Source organism: Sycon ciliatum, chromosome 9, assembly GCF_964019385.1.
Source record: "Sycon ciliatum chromosome 9, ocSycCili1.1, whole genome shotgun sequence".
Lineage (NCBI taxonomy): Eukaryota > Metazoa > Porifera > Calcarea > Leucosolenida > Sycettidae > Sycon > Sycon ciliatum.
In genome coordinates, this window is record NC_088651.1 from 28,622,643 (window position 1) to 28,641,263 (window position 18,621).

Genomic DNA, 18,621 nt, shown 5'->3' on the forward strand with positions numbered 1-18,621 from the left:
TTGCACCATCAGAAACAAGCTTACTTCGGTACCAATCTGCATTAGTAAGTATTGCCAGGACGTTTCGGGTATGTAAATAATTGACGGGGAAATAACCGTTTCATTTAAAATAGCAATGAACGAACAAATCCCACCGTCATGATTCCTTTTTTGTTTTTATTTTTTCTATAAGAAAGTCCACTATATTCCTGAATATGTGCGAGAAGTGGTGGCAGGGCCAGGCTGCTCTACCGACCTTGAAGGTCTCAACGTCTTCACAGACAAAACGTGCTATAATGTAGTAGAACCATAGGGAGGGGAGGAGGACGGGAAATGAATAATAGTGAGCAACAAGGACAATGGGAAGCTGGTCGTGAGAGAAGCAGAGTGAAAGATAACGTCACATTGTGGTTGGGAGAGGGGGGGGGGAGGATGCTAATGAGGTGTTGGTCTAATCCGTTGCATAGGGTGTCGGCGGCTGTTTGCCAGTTCAGGTCCAGCAGATACCTGTTGCACTTTTCCTTGAAGGACTGGAACAGTCTGGGTTGTGGCCGTGCTAGTAGAATGGTCTCTGGTAGGCTGTTCCACCAGGGAATAATGCAGTCTTCGTAGTAACCCTGGAGGCTGCTATGAGAGCTCACGGGCAACTTTGACTTGAGTTGGAGCAGGTGCCGGTTGGCCATCTCTGTGGCTAACCTAGTGGATTGACCACCCACTGGTGAGGGGGTTGGCTGGAGGTGGAAGGATGGGCTTGTTGTTGGAAGGTAGGTCAACTTGAAGGTGAATGAAAGCGCAGCAACCAGTTGGCAGTGCATCAGAGTACGAGCCGAAAATGTTCTAAGGCCAAGATTGGACACGATGTTGGTTGTTCCAAAGAGGAACACATACTTCTTGCCGACCTTGCCACTTGACTGACTCAAGACTGCCATCTGGAGTTTACGAGGAATGACTAATATCGCCGAAGTCGTAAAATCTAAGGCCGAGATTGGAATGGGGATAATTAATTTCATTTTCTTGTTCTTCTTCTCTGTTGACCTTATGTACAGTTCTCAATTGCAGTGTACCAGTTATACAAAATGGTATGAGTAATGCTTCACTCGTTCAATATGGTGCTGCTGTTCGGTTTACATGTGAGCATACATACTTTCTGTGGGGGAATTCATCAGCTACGTGCAACGGTGATGGTACATTGAGCTCAGTGCCGATATGTTATAGTAAGTGTAAATTACTTTCTTTCAAAGGACTGGAAAACCTAGTGTAAGCGACCTCTTGGTTTAGCGACCATGTGCTCTTCACAACCGCTTTTATATGCACCGACACTTTTACACAGACGCTGTGGGACCTGGTTCTAAAGACCACCTGGCTTTAACCACTGATTTCGCTTGCACCATGGGCTGGTCGCTTAACCCCTTCAGCGCGAGCGTCGTACTAGTACGACGCACGTGAGTTGCATGCCCCACGACCGTCATACTTGTACGACGCACGCTGTACACTGTACAGTGAACCTTTAACGCTGACTTGCAGGACTGCAATCTTGAGATTTTCAGCAAGTCGAATGATGTTGATGCAATGATAAGCGAATGGTACGCAAAGGTTTTTACTGCTCTAGATTGTCACGCCCCCTTACAACCTCCTCGTAAGCCGAGGGGCCGACCTTGCCCATGGTTGTGTCCTGAACTTGTATCTGCTGTGCGTCAACGAAACAAGGCCCACCGACTTCTTTCACGCTCTCCAAACGATGTCCGCCTGCGAGAGCAACACCAAAGTCTCCGCGCAGCCGCGCCCAAGCTAGACCGGACGCTAAAGAATCAGTATTTTCAAGCTTGCCTACAGTCGGCCGGAAAGGATGGACGGAAGCTCTGGAATACGATAAACATGGTGACTGGACGAGCGAAAAGTTCAAGCCCACCACAAGTACCTGTTGGAATCCTCTCCCGCACTTTTGGCGAAGTTGTACATGACCCTGGACGACCAGACGCGCTGTGCGCCAACGCACCAGCCAAACGTGAAGCACCAGCATTCACGGAATTTGCGCCTGTTTCGACAGAGGACATTACGGCCCTTCTCCAGTCCGTTGACGCGTCAAAAGCGACTGGACATGATGACTTGTCAGGTATTGTCCTTACAACCTCGGCATCAATACTGGCTCCCTCGCTCACCATGATTTTCAATACTTCGCTAGGTCAGGGGTTTGTTCCCCATCAGTTTAAAATTGCTAATGTGTCACCGCTATTAAAAGGTGGCGGCCTTGACCCTTGTCAGCCTACTGCGTGTCGACCTATTTCTCTACTACCAGTCGTTTCTCGCCTCCTCGAGAAGATTGTCAAAGCTCAGCTTACATCCTTTCTGACCGATCACAGTATTCTCCCTGACTCCCAATTCGCGTACAGGAAGAACCACAGTACGGAGGACGCTCTTGTGCTAGCTGTCAATCGCTGGCTGAAAGCGCAGTATGAGCGCAAACTCACAGGTGTGATATTCGTGGATATGTCGAAGGCTTTCGACTGTGTCAAACACACCATCTAGGCACAGGAGCTATCCGACATTGCGGTCGGCGGTACTGTTCAGCTATGGTTCACTAGTTACCTGAGTGAGCGGCTTCAACGCATAGTTGTGGGCGGAAATTGCTCGGAATGCGTCGCATGCAGTCGAGGGGTGCCGCAAGGATCCCTCTTTACCAGCTTCTTCGTGAGAGTTACTGGTGACCGCACTCGGGGAGCAGCACATCACCTCGTTCGAGTACCATTTTGGCCAGGTCCTGCAGGTCGAGCGACCATGCAGTTCATCGGCGCAGTCCTGTGGAACCAGCTCCCGCCTGATCTCTGTTCCGAGCCCAGCCACCTTCAGCTCTGTGCCCTGCTAAAAGCGCATCATGGGTCCGTTTAAATGCTTTTTAATTTTATTTCTACCCTTCCTCTTTCCGTACTTCTGTCCTCCCCCCCCCCCCCTCTCTCATTCCTTCTGTCATCCAAAGGAGGCGAAATCGCCTGTTTGTGGTGCGACGTTAAATAAACTTCTACAACAACAACAACAACCTCTTTCTCCTTTCTTACACTATTATCTCTTATTGGCCACTGGTTATCGTGAGAATAAAGATTTGAAACCTGCATTTCATAGTCGTGGGGTCCGTGTTAAGTCCATAGTGACTTGTTCAAACTATCGTAACTCACTCAATACTTGGTCGATTCTCACAATCGAAACATGAATCTGCAAGAGAAAACTCGCAGCTGGCGATACATACAATCGCCGAAGCGATAGGACTAGCGGGAGTTGAGATATGCGACTAGACACGGAAAATTGCAACTCTATTTTTTTAGCAGTCTGCTGAACGCATATTTTCCATCATGGATCATTTTTGCGCTACCGGCTGCCATGGAAACAAGATTCAAATGGATCCCATGAGTCCTTACAAAAACATTGAGCTCGATACGAGCAAGGAGACTGAAATGGCAGCTGAATAGTTGAGCTCGGTTAGTCTTGGCCGTGCTCAAGTCTGTCGAGCGCGTGGATGAAGTTTGCCAGACTGTAGCACGGAGTTTTGGTTTTGCTCTGGGCTGGGTTTCACACCAGTTTGTCCCTCGTCTCAAGACCTTTCCAGAAAGCTCAAGATCATGGAATTCGTCCAAGGGAAGGTAAAGTTATCGATCCTTGAGCAGCTAGTACTTTCATGGGAAAATGCGACTTTTACAGGTGTTGACGTGGGGCGCGTTCAGGTAGCGCCGTGCTAAAGAGGTTAAACCAGGTTTATTTTAATTTTAATTTTTACAAAGACCACTTAAATGCCAAACATGAGATGCAGCTAGGGTTTTACTGCACAGCTAGCTAATACATGAGCTAGGATCAGCTAAAATAAACAAGCTTTTGCCCAAAAGTAGAGCAATCCTGTTTTAGAGAGTTGCGCCGAACTGGTCGTTTTCAAAGAAGAAAGGAGAGGGATCCTTACTGGTTTGAGTCTCTCATGTAATCTCAATGCGGCTCACCATCAGGTCCAGATCATGTGCCCTTGGTACTTTGCATCGAGAAGGCTCCAACATCCTACGCTGTGCACGCGGTGTTGCGCTCTGTTTTTCGCAAGGCGCACAAAAAGAAAGCGTGAAGCGTTTTGGGAAAGGAGAAGCTGTTGGGTGGAGTTTGTATGAACATGTCCGTTATTGTAAAAAGCGCTGAACCGACCCCGTAAAGCCTGAGTGCACCAGCACAGAACAAAATTTAATGTGTAAGATGATATCGTATGCCTCATGTCATGGGGTGCAAGCCCAATGCACTTTTAAGTCAGGTGCAAAGCAAAAGGAGTTGATCCTGCATGCCTGTGCCTTTCACAATCAGCAGAAACGCTGAAATTGATTATTTATTGCATAACTGGACTGATGTCATCATGTACCCAAGCACTGCTGGTTTACTTGCATTTTAGCTGTTTGGCCGGAATGGATCCTGCTGTGCGGCCTTTGGTGAACATTTCCTGTGCTTGTGGAGCAGCGGAAAAGGACCATGCTTATGCATTGTTCCCAGTTTGAAAGTTGAGAGTTGACTTCCTTGACTTGGAAAAGGAATAGAGAGCGTCAAAGATTATATTTTCGAGTGCTCCGGGTATATTTTATGTTCATAGAAACTTCTCAGACCAAAGTGAACGCGGCGGTGGGCGTACAGTTTTCTTGTAAATTTTTTAAGCTGTTTCGTTTCGTATCTTTGTAAGTGTCGTGATGGTGAAGTGGAGAGGATGACTCTCTTCCTCTAGTCTTCATTTAGCCACCTTTGCCTTGTTCTCGTTGAAAGGAGACGCTTGACAAAGGTTCGATTCACAAAAGTGGGTTGATTTTCAATGTACCTGATGACACACCATTACTAACTAAGTATATTGTTAAAATGTGAATTGACCGACCCCGAAGCACCCCTTCCGCAATCAACTGCACTCACACACATATATTGTCGCAAGTGTAATCAGCCATGGCCACTCCCCCCCCCCCCCCTCACACACCCACACCCACGCACGAGCAGGTGGTTTTGCAGGATCCTTGCACACAAGGTCTTTGTTCTCATGGTCTGTGTTTGTTCCTGATCTCTTATTTATTATTGAAGGGCTGACGGGCGAAAGAGGTTGCGGGACAACAATGACCATAACAAAAACCACTGACCGCCGATTGAGTTACACTTCAGGGAAAGCACTGTGCAGCCGTCACAATGGCACAATTCTCTCTGAAGCATCGTTCCAGGATGGATGCGCAAATGGCTTGACAGACGCTGTCAGAGTGGCGTGGAGAGGATTACCTGACAAGAATATCACAGCGTTGACTACATTTGGTATCAGAGTAGACCTGTCTCGCCATTTCCTCGTAGTGTGCGAATTTCGTAAGTCCACCTTCAGTCTCTTTAGAAGAGAGACTTCTTTTCCTTACACAAGCCAGCTCAAAAAAGAGCTGATAATGTGGTTTTAATACCCTTTACCGTAAATAGGACGAATCCGTTGAATTTGACACATTCGTTTTTCTCTCTGTAAACCATGATCGTTTACCGTACCACACTCGGAAGTAATTGCAAACTTCTGCTGAAAACCGACGGAATCACCTACCATCGAAAAACCCATGTGCTGCACATCAGTTCTTTGGCCTGAAAATCACGATTGAATGCGCTCCCTCATAAAAGCAGATCGTCTGCGTACTTTGGTACTTTTGTGAAATACTGAAAATTTGAAGAAGAAGCGCATAAAAAGAATACACTTGAGGCCTATAGTCGATTCATAAAAAGATGGACTTCTAGGTTATTGCCATAAGTGGGTTAATCTTTCAGTTTTCTTAGAATTCGTGCTCTGCAATCCCTTGTGGAATCCTCTTTCCATTGTGTTTCTGATATGTATTTCTCCCAAAAACAATGCCTAACAAGAATAGGATTTTGGCCAAGTTTTGCCAGTACTGAATTAGGAAAACCATGAAAATCCAGGCCATTTGACTCCGCCTGAGACAGTACATTGCGCGGTTTGAACCCCAGTTGAGGTGCCTTTTTTGGACTCTTTTTCAAGTTTCAAATTTCGCACCACTTCACTGTGTACGGTAAAGTCACGAAAAATCGCCATTATTTGTTCGGTTTGCATGGACGCGATGATTCATGTGATTTTGTTTCCTGATGTTGAGCTTTCTGCTCCGCCAATGCTGTTCTTCAAATCTGTCGCAATCAATTCTCTTCTTCGTACCTTTCTTCGGGAATTCAGTTGTTGCTTTGGGGCCTTGTTTTTGCCTCGAACCATAGCTCCACCAATCTACCCTCTAGAGTTGCAGTCCAGGGATCCATGGTCCTTGGAGAAAAACAAACTGAACTGTTGGATAGTCAGACACTGTCAAAACCACAGCCAAGGCGAAGGTATACACGTAGAAACAAGAGAGAACATCGATATCAGTTTGTCGACCTCCTGTCCACTACATCGTGTGCTCCAAGTGATTTCAAAATCTTTTTTTAATTCCGCCCTTCAGCAGCTTGTAAAAGCTGTGGCTCAAACAAGCAGAAAAACAGCAGAAAGTCGCCGTTCAGCCATTTCCATGGTAATAGTGACATAAACAAGTGATTTTTTGGCTGAATGGCGGAATCGAGCTCGGGTGACCGTGGCCTGACAAACAGTTCGCTAACAGCATTGAACACAGCCCTTCTTTCACTTCGTTAATACAATAGACCAATTGAAAATGACTAAATTCTGCAGGGATCGACCTGCAATCTGGGGGAGCTAAGCCGAAAGTATGTCATCACTGCATCTGTCGCTATGGCAACGACAGCATACCATTGCCGATTTGGCGAGTTTGACTGATCGTATGCAAGCAAGAGAAACGCCTTTCAAACTGATATCCTCCGATTTTCACAAGTCAAACTGCACAGCAAAGCTGAGATCCACGCGCTTCAGTGGATGTCGATCACGCATGCGCCGTGCCAAAGGAGAATACCCTGGCACGCTCTACAAAAAACGAAGTCATGAACAAAAAATTCACGTTCCCTTTGGCCCGTGATTTCCATGTTCGTGTTGTTGCCGCTCGTATGCAAGCAAGAGCAAGAGCAAGAGCAAAAGCCTTTCAAACTGATATCCTCCTATTTTCACAATTAAAACTGCGATGCAAAGCTGAGATTGATGAGCTTCAGTGGATGTCCACCACGCATGCGCCGTGCCAATGGGAAATATCCTGGCACGCTCCTAAAAAAAACGAAGTCAGGAACAAAAAAAGTCGCGTTCCCTTTGTCCCGTTATTTCCGTGTTCATCTTGTTGCCGCTCAATGAATTCTCTTCCTATCGCGAAGAACGTTATACCCCGGAAAAATGAGGTCAAGTACTTTCCAACGGTGGATTGAATGTCGCTATGCATTTATGTTTGATGAAGTTACGAAAGTTTGTACACTGGTCTATGCACTGCGATATATCGCACAAATTTTTTGCTAGTTTACTCGTACGTAGTGGATCAGGGTAGCAGCATGGCTGGAAAAACCGCTCCCAGGCAGGACTTAACCAGGTACCTCTCGTATCTCAATCATGGTCTTTGACCAACCCACTGTGTCAACTGGGAACTTGTGGCCAGGCACAAGGGGTACATGGATGCAGCTAATGGGGTCGTTTTCGGCACTTGTGGCAGTGGTTGTGAGACGTATCCACTCACCCCCACCGTTAGGCGCTGCATCTGCCGCTAGGGTTTATCGGGTGTTAGCGGCCTTTGTCCGTTCCCTTTGGGATCGTGTCTGTTCCCGAAGGGAACGGACACGATAATGTATTTTACTTAGTGGATCAGGTCATGCATAAAGCGCGAGTTAACTCGTACTCAGCACGCAAAGGTTAAGGTTCTTCATCATATGCCCAAGTCCCTTTCTAGGATCGCTCTCTATAATGTATTATGTTACCCTCGACCAGACCTCTCCTAGAAAGACCACGAATCATGATGTCTTATCCATCATATTTGACTTTCCAAAATACCGGGCAACTTAACCCTCATTCCGAGGTTGTGGGCTCCAAACGGACCCCAGGGGTCTGGTTTTTGGTATATCTTTATTTTCTTTCATGATATCAGGATGAAATTACAGGTATTCCTCAAAAACTATATGAGAGAAAATCAAATTGTCTGGGTTAGAAGTTCTTGATTGGTTTAAATTTTATTTCGGAAATCATGCATTGGGTCCGTTTGGACCCCAGAAACCTTAAGGGGTACATGGATGCAGCTAATGGGGTCGTTTTCGGCACTTGTGGCAGTGGTTGTGAGACGTATCCACTCACCCCCACCGTTAGGCGCTGCATCTGCCGCTAGGGTTTATCGGGTGTTAGCGGCCTTTGTCCGTTCCCTTTGGGATCGTGTCTGTTCCCGAAGGGAACGGACACGATAATGTATTTTACTTAGTGGATCAGGTCATGCATAAAGCGCGAGTTAACTCGTACTCAGCACGCAAAGGTTGCCCAAGTCCCTTTCTAGGATCGCTCTCTATAATGTATTATGTTACCCTCGACCAGACCTCTCCTAGAAAGACCACGAATCATGATGTCTTATCCATCATATTCGACTTTCCAAAATACCGGGCAACTTAACCCTCATTCCGAGGTTGTGGGCTCCAAACGGACCCCAGGGGTCTGGTTTTTGGTATATCTTTATTTTCTTTCATGATATCAGGATGAAATTACAGGTATTCCTCAAAAACTATATGAGAGAAAATCAAATTGTCTGGGTTAGAAGTTCTTGATTGGTTTAAATTTTATTTCGGAAATCATGCATTGGGTCCATTTGGACCCCAGAAACCTATATCGTAGTCAGGTACAATAGGTGGTATGTTGTTGATCACCTATGGCTTCGCTCTCCTCAATTCATTCTAACATGGATATTTCGGGACCAAATCAGAACCCTGAAATCCTCTTCCACTTGAACAGCAGGAGTGCCTAAGATAACCTCGACAAATTGTGTACAACATACACCGCAAAGCGAAAGACGCAACGGTGCCTCCCGGGGCAATTTTTCTACCCATAAGATGTAGCCTGCAGGATATATCATCGAGTTGTCCAACAGGCCTGCCTGCATCACCAATGAGAAGGCATCCAGGCATCTCATTTTCTTGGGGCAGCTCGATACCGATTTTGTGAATGCTCGTATTCAGTGTTGCGTTGACACATGTCACGAAAGCCAGGGAGCTTTGATATTGCTTAGATTTCCAGAGCTTTCTACACCTGGTGCTGCTCCAGGACAAGTCAGTTGCCGAAGGTGCCCACTGTGACCACAAACAAGGTCAGGGCCTTCCTTGCATATTACGTTTTCATCAATCGTTGAGCACACTGCATTGTTCTGTACAATCTGCGATATGTCGGGTGTCCAGGGGAATATTTTGCTTCCAGCTAGTGAATGGTCTACCAGAGCATCATAAGGGACTATACAACCCAGTATATTCTTCAAACTATTTGGAGAATCAAACATACGTGTCCGGGGTGCGAATGGAATCCGCATTCGTGTCCATTTATTTAGCCTGTTTGAGCAGCAGTTGCCAAAATATCTAGCTCCAGTTCCATAAAAACAACGCAGTTCGTGTATGTGTGTCAGAGAAGAAAACATCTGTGTGTGCCAACACAAACATTATTCGTGTTGGTCCACATTCCTCTACTTTTCCGCGATATAATCGGAAAGACTCAATTGCTGGTTTCAGGTCTCCTTCACGTCATACTCCACCTTTCTGCTGAAAAACGTGGTTTGCTTTCAGCAGTGATATACGTGAAGAGGAACACAAGAACAAAAACTCTTAAATACGGTCTGAGCTCATGGATACTCAGCGAAATATGGTTGGGGACCGAACGGACCCCAATATACTGGGAATGTACGAAAAAGTCAACATGAATGAGGGTTTAACACATGGCTTGGTGCATGAAAGCTACAGCAACGTGAGCATACAATTGGCCATTTGGCAAGTTTGGCTTATCATACGGAAGCGAGATATTTGCCATTCAAACCAATATCAAATTCTCTTTATTCTGGACCCTACTTGAAACGTCGATACCGTTGCCCTTTAACCCCTATGGAGCCCTTACATTCAAATCTGGTATACCGTCGAATAACTAAAACGCTCGTAACTCACTCAAAACTGAACGGATTTCTAAGAAACCGAAGAGCTCAGTTTTCTAATGCAACAATCGCCGAAGACCTACGATGTCGCGTTTCAGAAATATCTCGCTCTACATTTCAGTCACGGGAAAAGTCGAACTTTTCGCAGTGACTGGCCATGATTGCGGTATTTCTCCTTGAATTACATGCTGCCTGCACGTGGCTAGCTTAAAATTAAACTCAGTGCAAAAATGTCACTTATTGAAACACCATGAATTCTGTCAAAAATAACAAATTTGATTATTGGATAAACAACCTACTTCTATTCTTTGCCCATTTTGTTTAGCATGCCTTCCTCGACGAAGTGATCAAATGGAGTCTAAACCAATGGCTAGTGATATCTCTTGTCGATATGATGGTAAGCACAGTGCAGCAGAACCAGTGTGCCGATCGTGGTTTGTTGCAGAAAAAAGTCTTTCATTGCTGTTGTGAAGCCTCTGGTTCTCTAAAGTGTCAGGATTGAACAACCCCACACGGCACAAGGACAACTATTTATTCTCAACAGTATATCTCACTTCCATCGACTAATACCAATGAACAATGAATGTATGAACAACTGAAAATAACACTAAAACCACCAGGTAGTTATAACGTGAAAATGACAGCGTATATGAGAAAAGCATACACATACAACATTCAACTACAGCGCACACAGCAAACCGCACATAGCGCCTGTGTCATCTTCTGCTGCAGTGGTGGCCATGGTAGAATATCACTAATGCCCACCACTTCGGCCAACTCGATTTAGCGAAGCTTGCCGTGGTGGGCCGTTGCACACGACACTGTCACCGATCCACTTCGACATGGGGCGGACGCTGGACCAGACAACACACAACAGATAATGTCATAAAGCTCGACGATGTGGGCTGTCACACACGACACGGTCACCGGTACACTGCTTCGACCCGGGGCGGGCGCGGAATCCGAGGACACACATCGGATCTCTGTGTTCCACACAGTCTCGCTGCTTACTTCTTCCGTGCTAACCAGTATCGCCCTCCTCATTTTCTCGGCTTCTACGCCTTGCGTTTCTAAGTCTTGCACCTCTAACTCTTGCGCCTCCAACTCTTGCGCCTCCAGCTCTTGCGCCTCCAACTCTTGCGCCTCCAACTCTTGCGCCTCCAACTCTTGCGCCTCCAACTCTTGCGCCTCCAACTCTTGCGCCTCCAACTCTTGCGCCTCCAACTCTTGCGCCTCCAACTCTTGCGCCTCCAACTCTTCCGCCTCCCACTCTTGCGCCTCCAACTCTTGCGCCTCTACGTCTTGCGCCTCTACGTCTTGCGCCTCTACATCTTGCGCCTCTACGTCTTGCGCCTCTACGTCTTGCGGCTCTACGTCTTGCGCCTCTACGTCTTGCGCCTCTACGTCTTGCGCCTCTACGTCTTGCGCCTCTACGTCTTGCGCCTCTACGTCTTGCGCCTCTACGTCTTGCGCTTCTACGTCTTGCGCTTCTACGTCTTGCGCGTCTACGTCTTGTGCTTATACATGGTTTGGCCGAGACTCCAGCTGCTTCTGAGCGTCTCCGACCGATGTTGCCACGCTCTGTACCGACGCAGTGGGCCTTGGATCTGATCCTCCCACTGGCTTCAACCACTCTTCTGACCGCTGCTTGTCTGTAAGCAAAGTCTTACACACCTTGTCCGGCGTCCTTCCGGGCGAGGCAAGCAAATCTCGCTTTGCTTCCTCATAATATGTACTGATGGCGATGCGCTCGGCCATCTTCTTGAGCTTTTCGTTAAACTCTGCGCGGAGCGCACACTCTTGCCGTCTAGCACTGCGCTCTTCAAACTCCTCGCTCTGTCGGAGCCTCTTCTCCACGTATTCTCTCACCCTATCGCCTTCAAATCCATACCGAATTCCGTTGGCGATAAAGCTGGCTTCAATGATCCATAGTTCCTGTGCCATGCTCGCTTCGTATCCTGGCGTGGTCGCCAAATGTTGTGAACCCTCTGGTTCTCTAAAGTGTCAGGAACGAATGACCCCACACGGCACGAGGACAACTATTTATTCTCAACAGTATATCTCACTTCCATCGACTAATACTAATGAACAATGAATGTATGAACAACTGAATAACTAACACTAAAACCACCAGGTAGTTATAACGTGAAAATGAAAGCGTATATGAGAAAAGCATACACATACAACATACGACTACAGCGCACACAGCAAACCGCACATAGCGCCTGTAGCGTATGCCTCGTCGTAAACATCAGCGATATGGCGGAGTCGGGATACAGCTGCATTGAAACGAACACAATGTCACAAGCGAGAAGGCCTTTCACTCTCGAGAACTTGTCGTTTCACAACAATTGCAGTTACACTGAAATGGCACCAAATGCCTGGAAATGCTTGCAATTGGCTTCAATTTTTGAATTTTTCCCGGGGAGGGTAATGTTTCTCCCCGATCGTAGCGTCTTTTTCGTTTGTTGCAGAATCAAAAAGACTTCATTGTAGTTACCGTACACTGAAATGGAACCAAATACCTGGAAATGCTTGCAATTGGCTTCAATTTTTGAAATTTTCCCGGGGGAGGACCTCCGGACCCCCCCTTCCATGGCCGCCCCACCTCCAAAGTCGGTGCGACAGGCCTGGACCGTCTCTAAGGGCCTCTACACATAGACAAGCATCAGATTCTATTTTCATTAGCCATTCTTTTTAATTTTTCTCCAAGGTGTTAACCACGATGGCAGTGAGTTCAACTGGCTGCCATAATTAATATTATATGACTGCTACCTGTTGGTTTCGTTGTGTGTGTGTGGGGGGGGGGGGGGTGGAGGGGTTGTGTGTGTGTGTGTGTTTGTGCGGGTGTGTGTGCGGGTGTGTGTTCGTGTGTGTTTGTGTGTGTGTGTGTGTATGGGTGTGTTTGTGTGTGTGTGTTTATGTCACTGCAGAGCTGATTGGCAACAGAATTTGCAGAGCATCTGGTAGCATAACTAGAATATCAACTCCTGGCCTCAAATTGAATTACACTTCTGCTCAAGCACTGTGTAGCAGGCACAATGGTACAATCCTCTCTGAAGCGTCGTTCCACGCTTTGTGCTCGGTTGGTTTAACCAGCATACACGCCATTGCATGGAGAGGATTGCCAAAAGGAAATGTAGCACGTAACTCCAACGGCCAAGAAAGTGGCCTAGCGCAGCTTTTGCGTGTTGTGTGTGAAATACGTAAGTCGGTCTTCATTTTCTTTAGTAAGGGTTGTGTGTCTTTGTGCGGGTGTGTGTGCGGGTCTTAAAAATTGTGAAGGACGCCTCGTGAAGCTAAAATGAGGGCAATTCATTTACAGGCAACTTGTACACACTCAAATAAGTACAGCACTTCTCACGTCAACTAATTTATTTAACGGTTCGATCGGCGTGGTGCATGAACGCTAGGGCAACGTGAGCATACAATTGGCGATTTGGCAAGTTTGGCTTATCATACGGAAGCGAGAGATATGCCATTCAAACCAATATCAAATTCTCTTTATTCTGGACCCTACTTGAAACGTCGATACCGTTGCCCTTTAACCCCTATGGAGCCCTTACATTCAAATCTGGTATACCGTTGATTGACTAAAACGCTCATAACTCAAACAAAACTGGACGGATTTTTAAGAAGCCGAAGAGCTCAGTTTTCTTATGCAACAATCGCCGAAGAGCTACGATGTCGCGTTTCAGAGATATCTCGCTCTACATTTCAGTCGCGGGAAAAGTAGAACTTTTTCGCAGTGACTGACCATGATTGCGGGATTTCCTCTTGGATTACATGCTCCCTGCATTTGGCTAGCTTAAAATTAAATGCTCGTAACTCAATCAAAACTGGACGGATTTCTAAGAAGCCGAAGAGCTCAGTTTTCTAATGCAACACTCGCCGAAGAGCTACGATGTCGCGTTTCAGAGATATCTCGCTCTACATTTCAGTCACGGGAAGCGTCGAACTTTTTCGCAGTGACTGGCCATGATTGCGGGATTTCTCCATTTATTTATTTTATTTATATCACTCAACTCGTTGTTCATGACCAATTGGCACGCAAAGTGCGAGAGAGGGGTGATAGCCAACCACGGCAAGAAAAGAAAAGAAAGGAATATAGAAAAAGGGAAGAAAGAAGGATAGACAAGAATCCAGCAATGAGATTCTATCGTACTACATTATGCGATCGGAGTGCATTTTTAAAGCTGGAAAGACATTTTGATGTCTTAACAAGCTGGGGAAGTTGCAGCCAAAGGCTGTAGGACAAAAACAGAGGAGAGTTGGTAAATGCGGCTGAATTAGCACGGGGAAGTGAGACACTATTACGAGTGGGCCGGGACAGAGAAAACCAATTGAATACGGAGAGATGAATGGGAATTTTACCTAGGCGAATTCTGTGGATCAAAACGCAAAGCTGCTGTTTGCGATTATCTTGAAGTGGCTGAGTATTGCTGATACAATAGAGCTCAAGACTAGGAAATATACGCTGCTTGTTAAACAATATTTTAAGAAGAGATTTATGTTGGATTTCAAGTTTGTTCACAAGATGTTGACTTAGACTACACCAAGACTGACATGCATACTGGAAAATAGGTAATAGATACGAGTGATAAAACATAGAACGGCATGTATTTGGCAAAAGAGAACGATGAGGATATAGTATGCCGAGAACACTACTAGTTTTCTTGCAAATATAGTCTACATGAGGAGCCCATGTTAGACAGTCGTCAATAATTATACCAAGGTGCTTATGTTCATGGACAATTTCTATGGTCGATGAGCTGCCAGGACATGATAAAGACACATTACAGAACTGATCACTAGCACCGCTACAGAAGAACATCACTTTGGTCTTACTAGTGTTCGGTCTCAGCTTCCAAGTCGACATCCAAGAAATGGTGGAGTTTATCTTTTTCTGGAGGTCATTGACTAACAATTGCTTGCAACTACTTGAAGCGGAAACTGTGGTGTCATCGGCGAACAGTGAAACATTAGGGACAGACATCGGTAGATCATTGACGTAGACTAAAAAGAATAGTGGCCCCAGGATTGACCCCTGTGGCACACCAGAATTAATTGCCTGGGGAGACGAGAGGGTGTTGCCGACACGTACAGCCTGTAACCTGTCAGTTAGGTAGCTTTCAAAGAAACAAAGCAGGTTGCCACCAATGCCATAGGCACCCAACTTGGCAATCAGGCCTCTATGCTAGGGGTGAAACGAGTATCTATTTTGACCAATCGATCACTTATTCATAATATTCGATCGAGTATCCGATTATTTCGAGTATTTTATATCAAAATTCAAAAGCGCTAGATTTGTGAGTTCTCGACCGGAAGAAATTACCTGTGAACATAGAAAAAGAGTCGCCAACGTCTTGTACAGAGTGTAAAGTAACGATTTTCATCAGTATTTTCATATCTCAGAACGTTAACTAACGTGACTCGCCGTGGTGATCGCATCGTCCAAGTCATAAAATACTGACTCTAAGGCATGCATAATGCATACATACCAGTGGACGAGCGGTACAACCAGAGTTTTTGAAAAATAGAATGCCAATACAGTACTAAAAAAATATTATTTAAAATTTAAAAAAACCATCGAGTGCAAAATTTCGAATACTCGCTCGTTTGAAATTTTCGAACGAATACTCGAATATTCGAACTAATCGTTTCACCCATACTCTATGCCAAACAGTGTCAAAGACTTTCGCCAGGTCAAAGAAGCACATGCCAGTATGTTCTTTCAAATGTTGGGACTGCATGATGTTTTGAATTAGGTGGACTAGGTGCAGAGCTGTGGAGTCCCCTCGCCGGAAACCAGACTGCATGGTATGCAAGTACGGGGACAAGTGTCGATATAGCTGATCGTACACAATGCGCTCAAACAGCTTTGAAATACAGCACAGTAGGGAGATGGGTCTGTAGTTCGTTGCATCCGACCGGCAGCCTTTGCGCTTATAAATTGGGACCACTAACGCGTATTTCCATGCGGAGGGAAAGATTCCAGACGACAGAGAGATGTTAAAGAGCAGCGATAACGGATATGCTAGGCTGTCTTGGAGATGTTTCAGGATTTCGTTTGGTATACCATCGTAACCAGGAGACTTCTTATTGGGGAGACTGCGTATGTATCTGGTTACAGTACGGGATGAAATCGTCAGCGATGTAAACGTTGACTCCACAGGCATTTGGTGGATAGGAGGAACTAACCATTCAGGTCTATCCTTAACGCAGAAGCTGGTAAACTGCTCATTCAGAGCATCCGCAATATCAAGAGGCGCAGTGGCGGAACTTTGGTCAGACCGTGTGATTGCTGTTGGACTAGAGCCCAATGACGATGCTGATTTACGAAGAGTTCTTATAAATGAGTGAAGTGATGGACGCTGGCTGTCGGTAAGAGAAGTAGTAATGGACAGGATGTATTCTTTATGGGCTACACATGATAACGTTTTTGCTATATTCCGCTGACGTTTGTACTGCGTTGCATTGGACGGGGTAGGGTATTTTTTATAGATGCTGTAGAGGTCATGCTTTCTCTTAATGCCTGCCCTGAGCACTGGTGTCATCCATGGTGGATCCTGGCGTGAAGGGCGGCTTCGGTTTCTGGTGGTTGACTGGTGATCGCAGTGAGAAGAGCAGAGTGAGCGAGACGATTCGAGGACAGACGAGAAGTAAGAAACGGCTGTATCAATATCAAGGCCGCATAAAAGGTCACTCCAGTGAGTTGCGGCAATTTCAGCATTGACGCCTTCCCATTGCGATTGAGTGAGCAAGTGATGGCTGAAGCGAGGCGGTGCAGTGTCAGATGTGGACTCTCGAGACTGTGCTATGTCTTTAGCTATGGAGAGCCTGCCGAGGACGATTAAGTGATCGGAGGCACCCAGGGGGCTCAGGGGGCTCAGGGATTCAGTGGATGTGAACCTCTCATGAATTACATGCTCCCTGCACGTGGCTAGCTTAAAATTAAACTCAGTGCAAAAAAGTCACTTATTGAAACACCCTGAATTCTGTCAAAAATAACAAATTTGATTATTGGATAAACAACCTTCTTCTATTCTTTGCCCATTTGTTTAGCATGCCTTCCTCGACAAAATGATCAAATGGAGCCTAAACCAATGGCTAGTGATATCTCTTGTCGATATGATGGTAAGCACCGTGCAGCAGAACCAGTGTGCGGAAGCACACAGAGGCAAGCAAACATATTCAGGGACTGGATTCTTGATAATCACTAGGATCTTTGCAAATACTCTAACTGATTTGAAAAAACATCTTGTTGCTTTTCTGCAGTCTTGGTAGTAACCCTGGAGGCTGCTACGAGAGCTCACGGGCAACTTTGACTTGAGTTGGAGCAGGTGCCGGTTGGCCATCTCTGTGGCTAACCTAGTGGATCGACCACCCACTGGTGAGGGGGTTGGCTGGAGGTGGAAGAATGGGCTTGTTGTTGGAAGGTAGGTCAACTTGAAGGTGAATGAAAGCGCAGCAACCAGTTGGCAGTGCATCAGAATACGAGCCGAAAATGTTCTAACGCCGAGATTGGACACGAAGTTGGTTGTTCCAAAGAGGAACACATACTTCTGGCCGACCTTGCCACTTGACTGACTCAAGACTGCCATCTGGAGTTTACGAGGAATGACTAATATCGCCGAAGTCGTAAAATCTAAGGCCGAGATTGGAATGGGGATAATTAATTTCATTTTCTTGTTCTTCTTCTCTGTTGACCTTATGTACAGTTCTCAATTGCAGTGTACCAGTTATACAAAATGGTATGAGTAATGCTTCACTCGTTCAATATGGTGCTACTGTTCTGTTTACATGTGAGCATACATACTTTCTGTGGGGGAATTCCTCAGCTACATGCAACGGTGATGGTACATTGAGCTCAGTGCCGATATGTTATAGTAAGTGTAAATTACTTTCTTTCCAAGGACTGGAAAACCTGGTGTAAGCGACCTCTTGGTTTAGCGACCATGTGCTCTTCACAACCGCTTTTCCATGCACCGACACTTTTACACAGACGCTGTGGGACCTGGTTCTAAAGACCACCTGGCTTTAACCACTGATTTCGCTTGCACCATGGGCTGGTCGCTTAACCCCTTCAGCGCGAGCGTCGTACTAGTACGACGCACGTGAGTTGCATGCCCCACGACCGTCATACTTGTACGACGCACGCTGTACACTGTACAGTGAACTTTTAACGCTGACTTGCAGGACTGCAATCTTGAGATTTTCAGCAAGTCGAATGATGTTGATGCAATGATAAGCGAATGGTAAGCAAAGGTTTTTTACTGCTCTAGATTGTCACGCCTCCTTACAACCTCCTCGTAAGCCGAGGCGCCGACCTTGCCCATGGTTGTATCCTGAACTTGTATCTGCTGTGCGTCAACGAAACAAGGCCCACGGACTTCTTTCACGCTCTCCAAACGATGTCCGCCTGCGAGAGCAACACCAAAGTCTCCGCGCAGCCGCGCCCAAGGTAGCAGCGTGAGTCAGAGTCGCTCAATAGTGCAGTTAGCTTTTTTTTGAGCTCCGTAGTTTTTCGCAGGTTTTGTAGGAGCCAGCCGGCAGCAGGCCGGTCTGGAGCAGGGTAGGGGCTGGATAG

The 18,621-nt window shown here is 46.2% G+C and overlaps 1 protein-coding gene and 1 long non-coding RNA gene across 2 annotated transcripts in view; both read left to right on the forward strand.

Moving 5' to 3' along the window:
- Positions 1-1,035: 1,035 nt before the first annotated feature.
- Positions 1,036-13,220, forward strand: LOC135824542 (uncharacterized). Its single transcript, XR_010554876.1, has 4 exons — positions 1,036-1,193; positions 5,056-5,325; positions 10,357-10,428; positions 12,965-13,220. It is a non-coding gene; the product is annotated as an uncharacterized LOC135824542 (long non-coding RNA).
- Positions 13,221-16,590: 3,370 nt separating this feature from the next.
- LOC135824414 (uncharacterized) overlaps positions 16,591-18,621 on the forward strand; it is a 43,252-nt gene continuing 41,221 nt past the window's right edge. The window contains exons 1-3 of the mRNA XM_065337148.1: positions 16,591-16,693; positions 17,097-17,168; positions 17,753-17,920. Coding sequence (XP_065193220.1) covers positions 16,591-16,693; positions 17,097-17,168; positions 17,753-17,920 — 343 coding nt within the window. The remainder of the gene's footprint in view (positions 16,694-17,096; positions 17,169-17,752; positions 17,921-18,621) is intronic.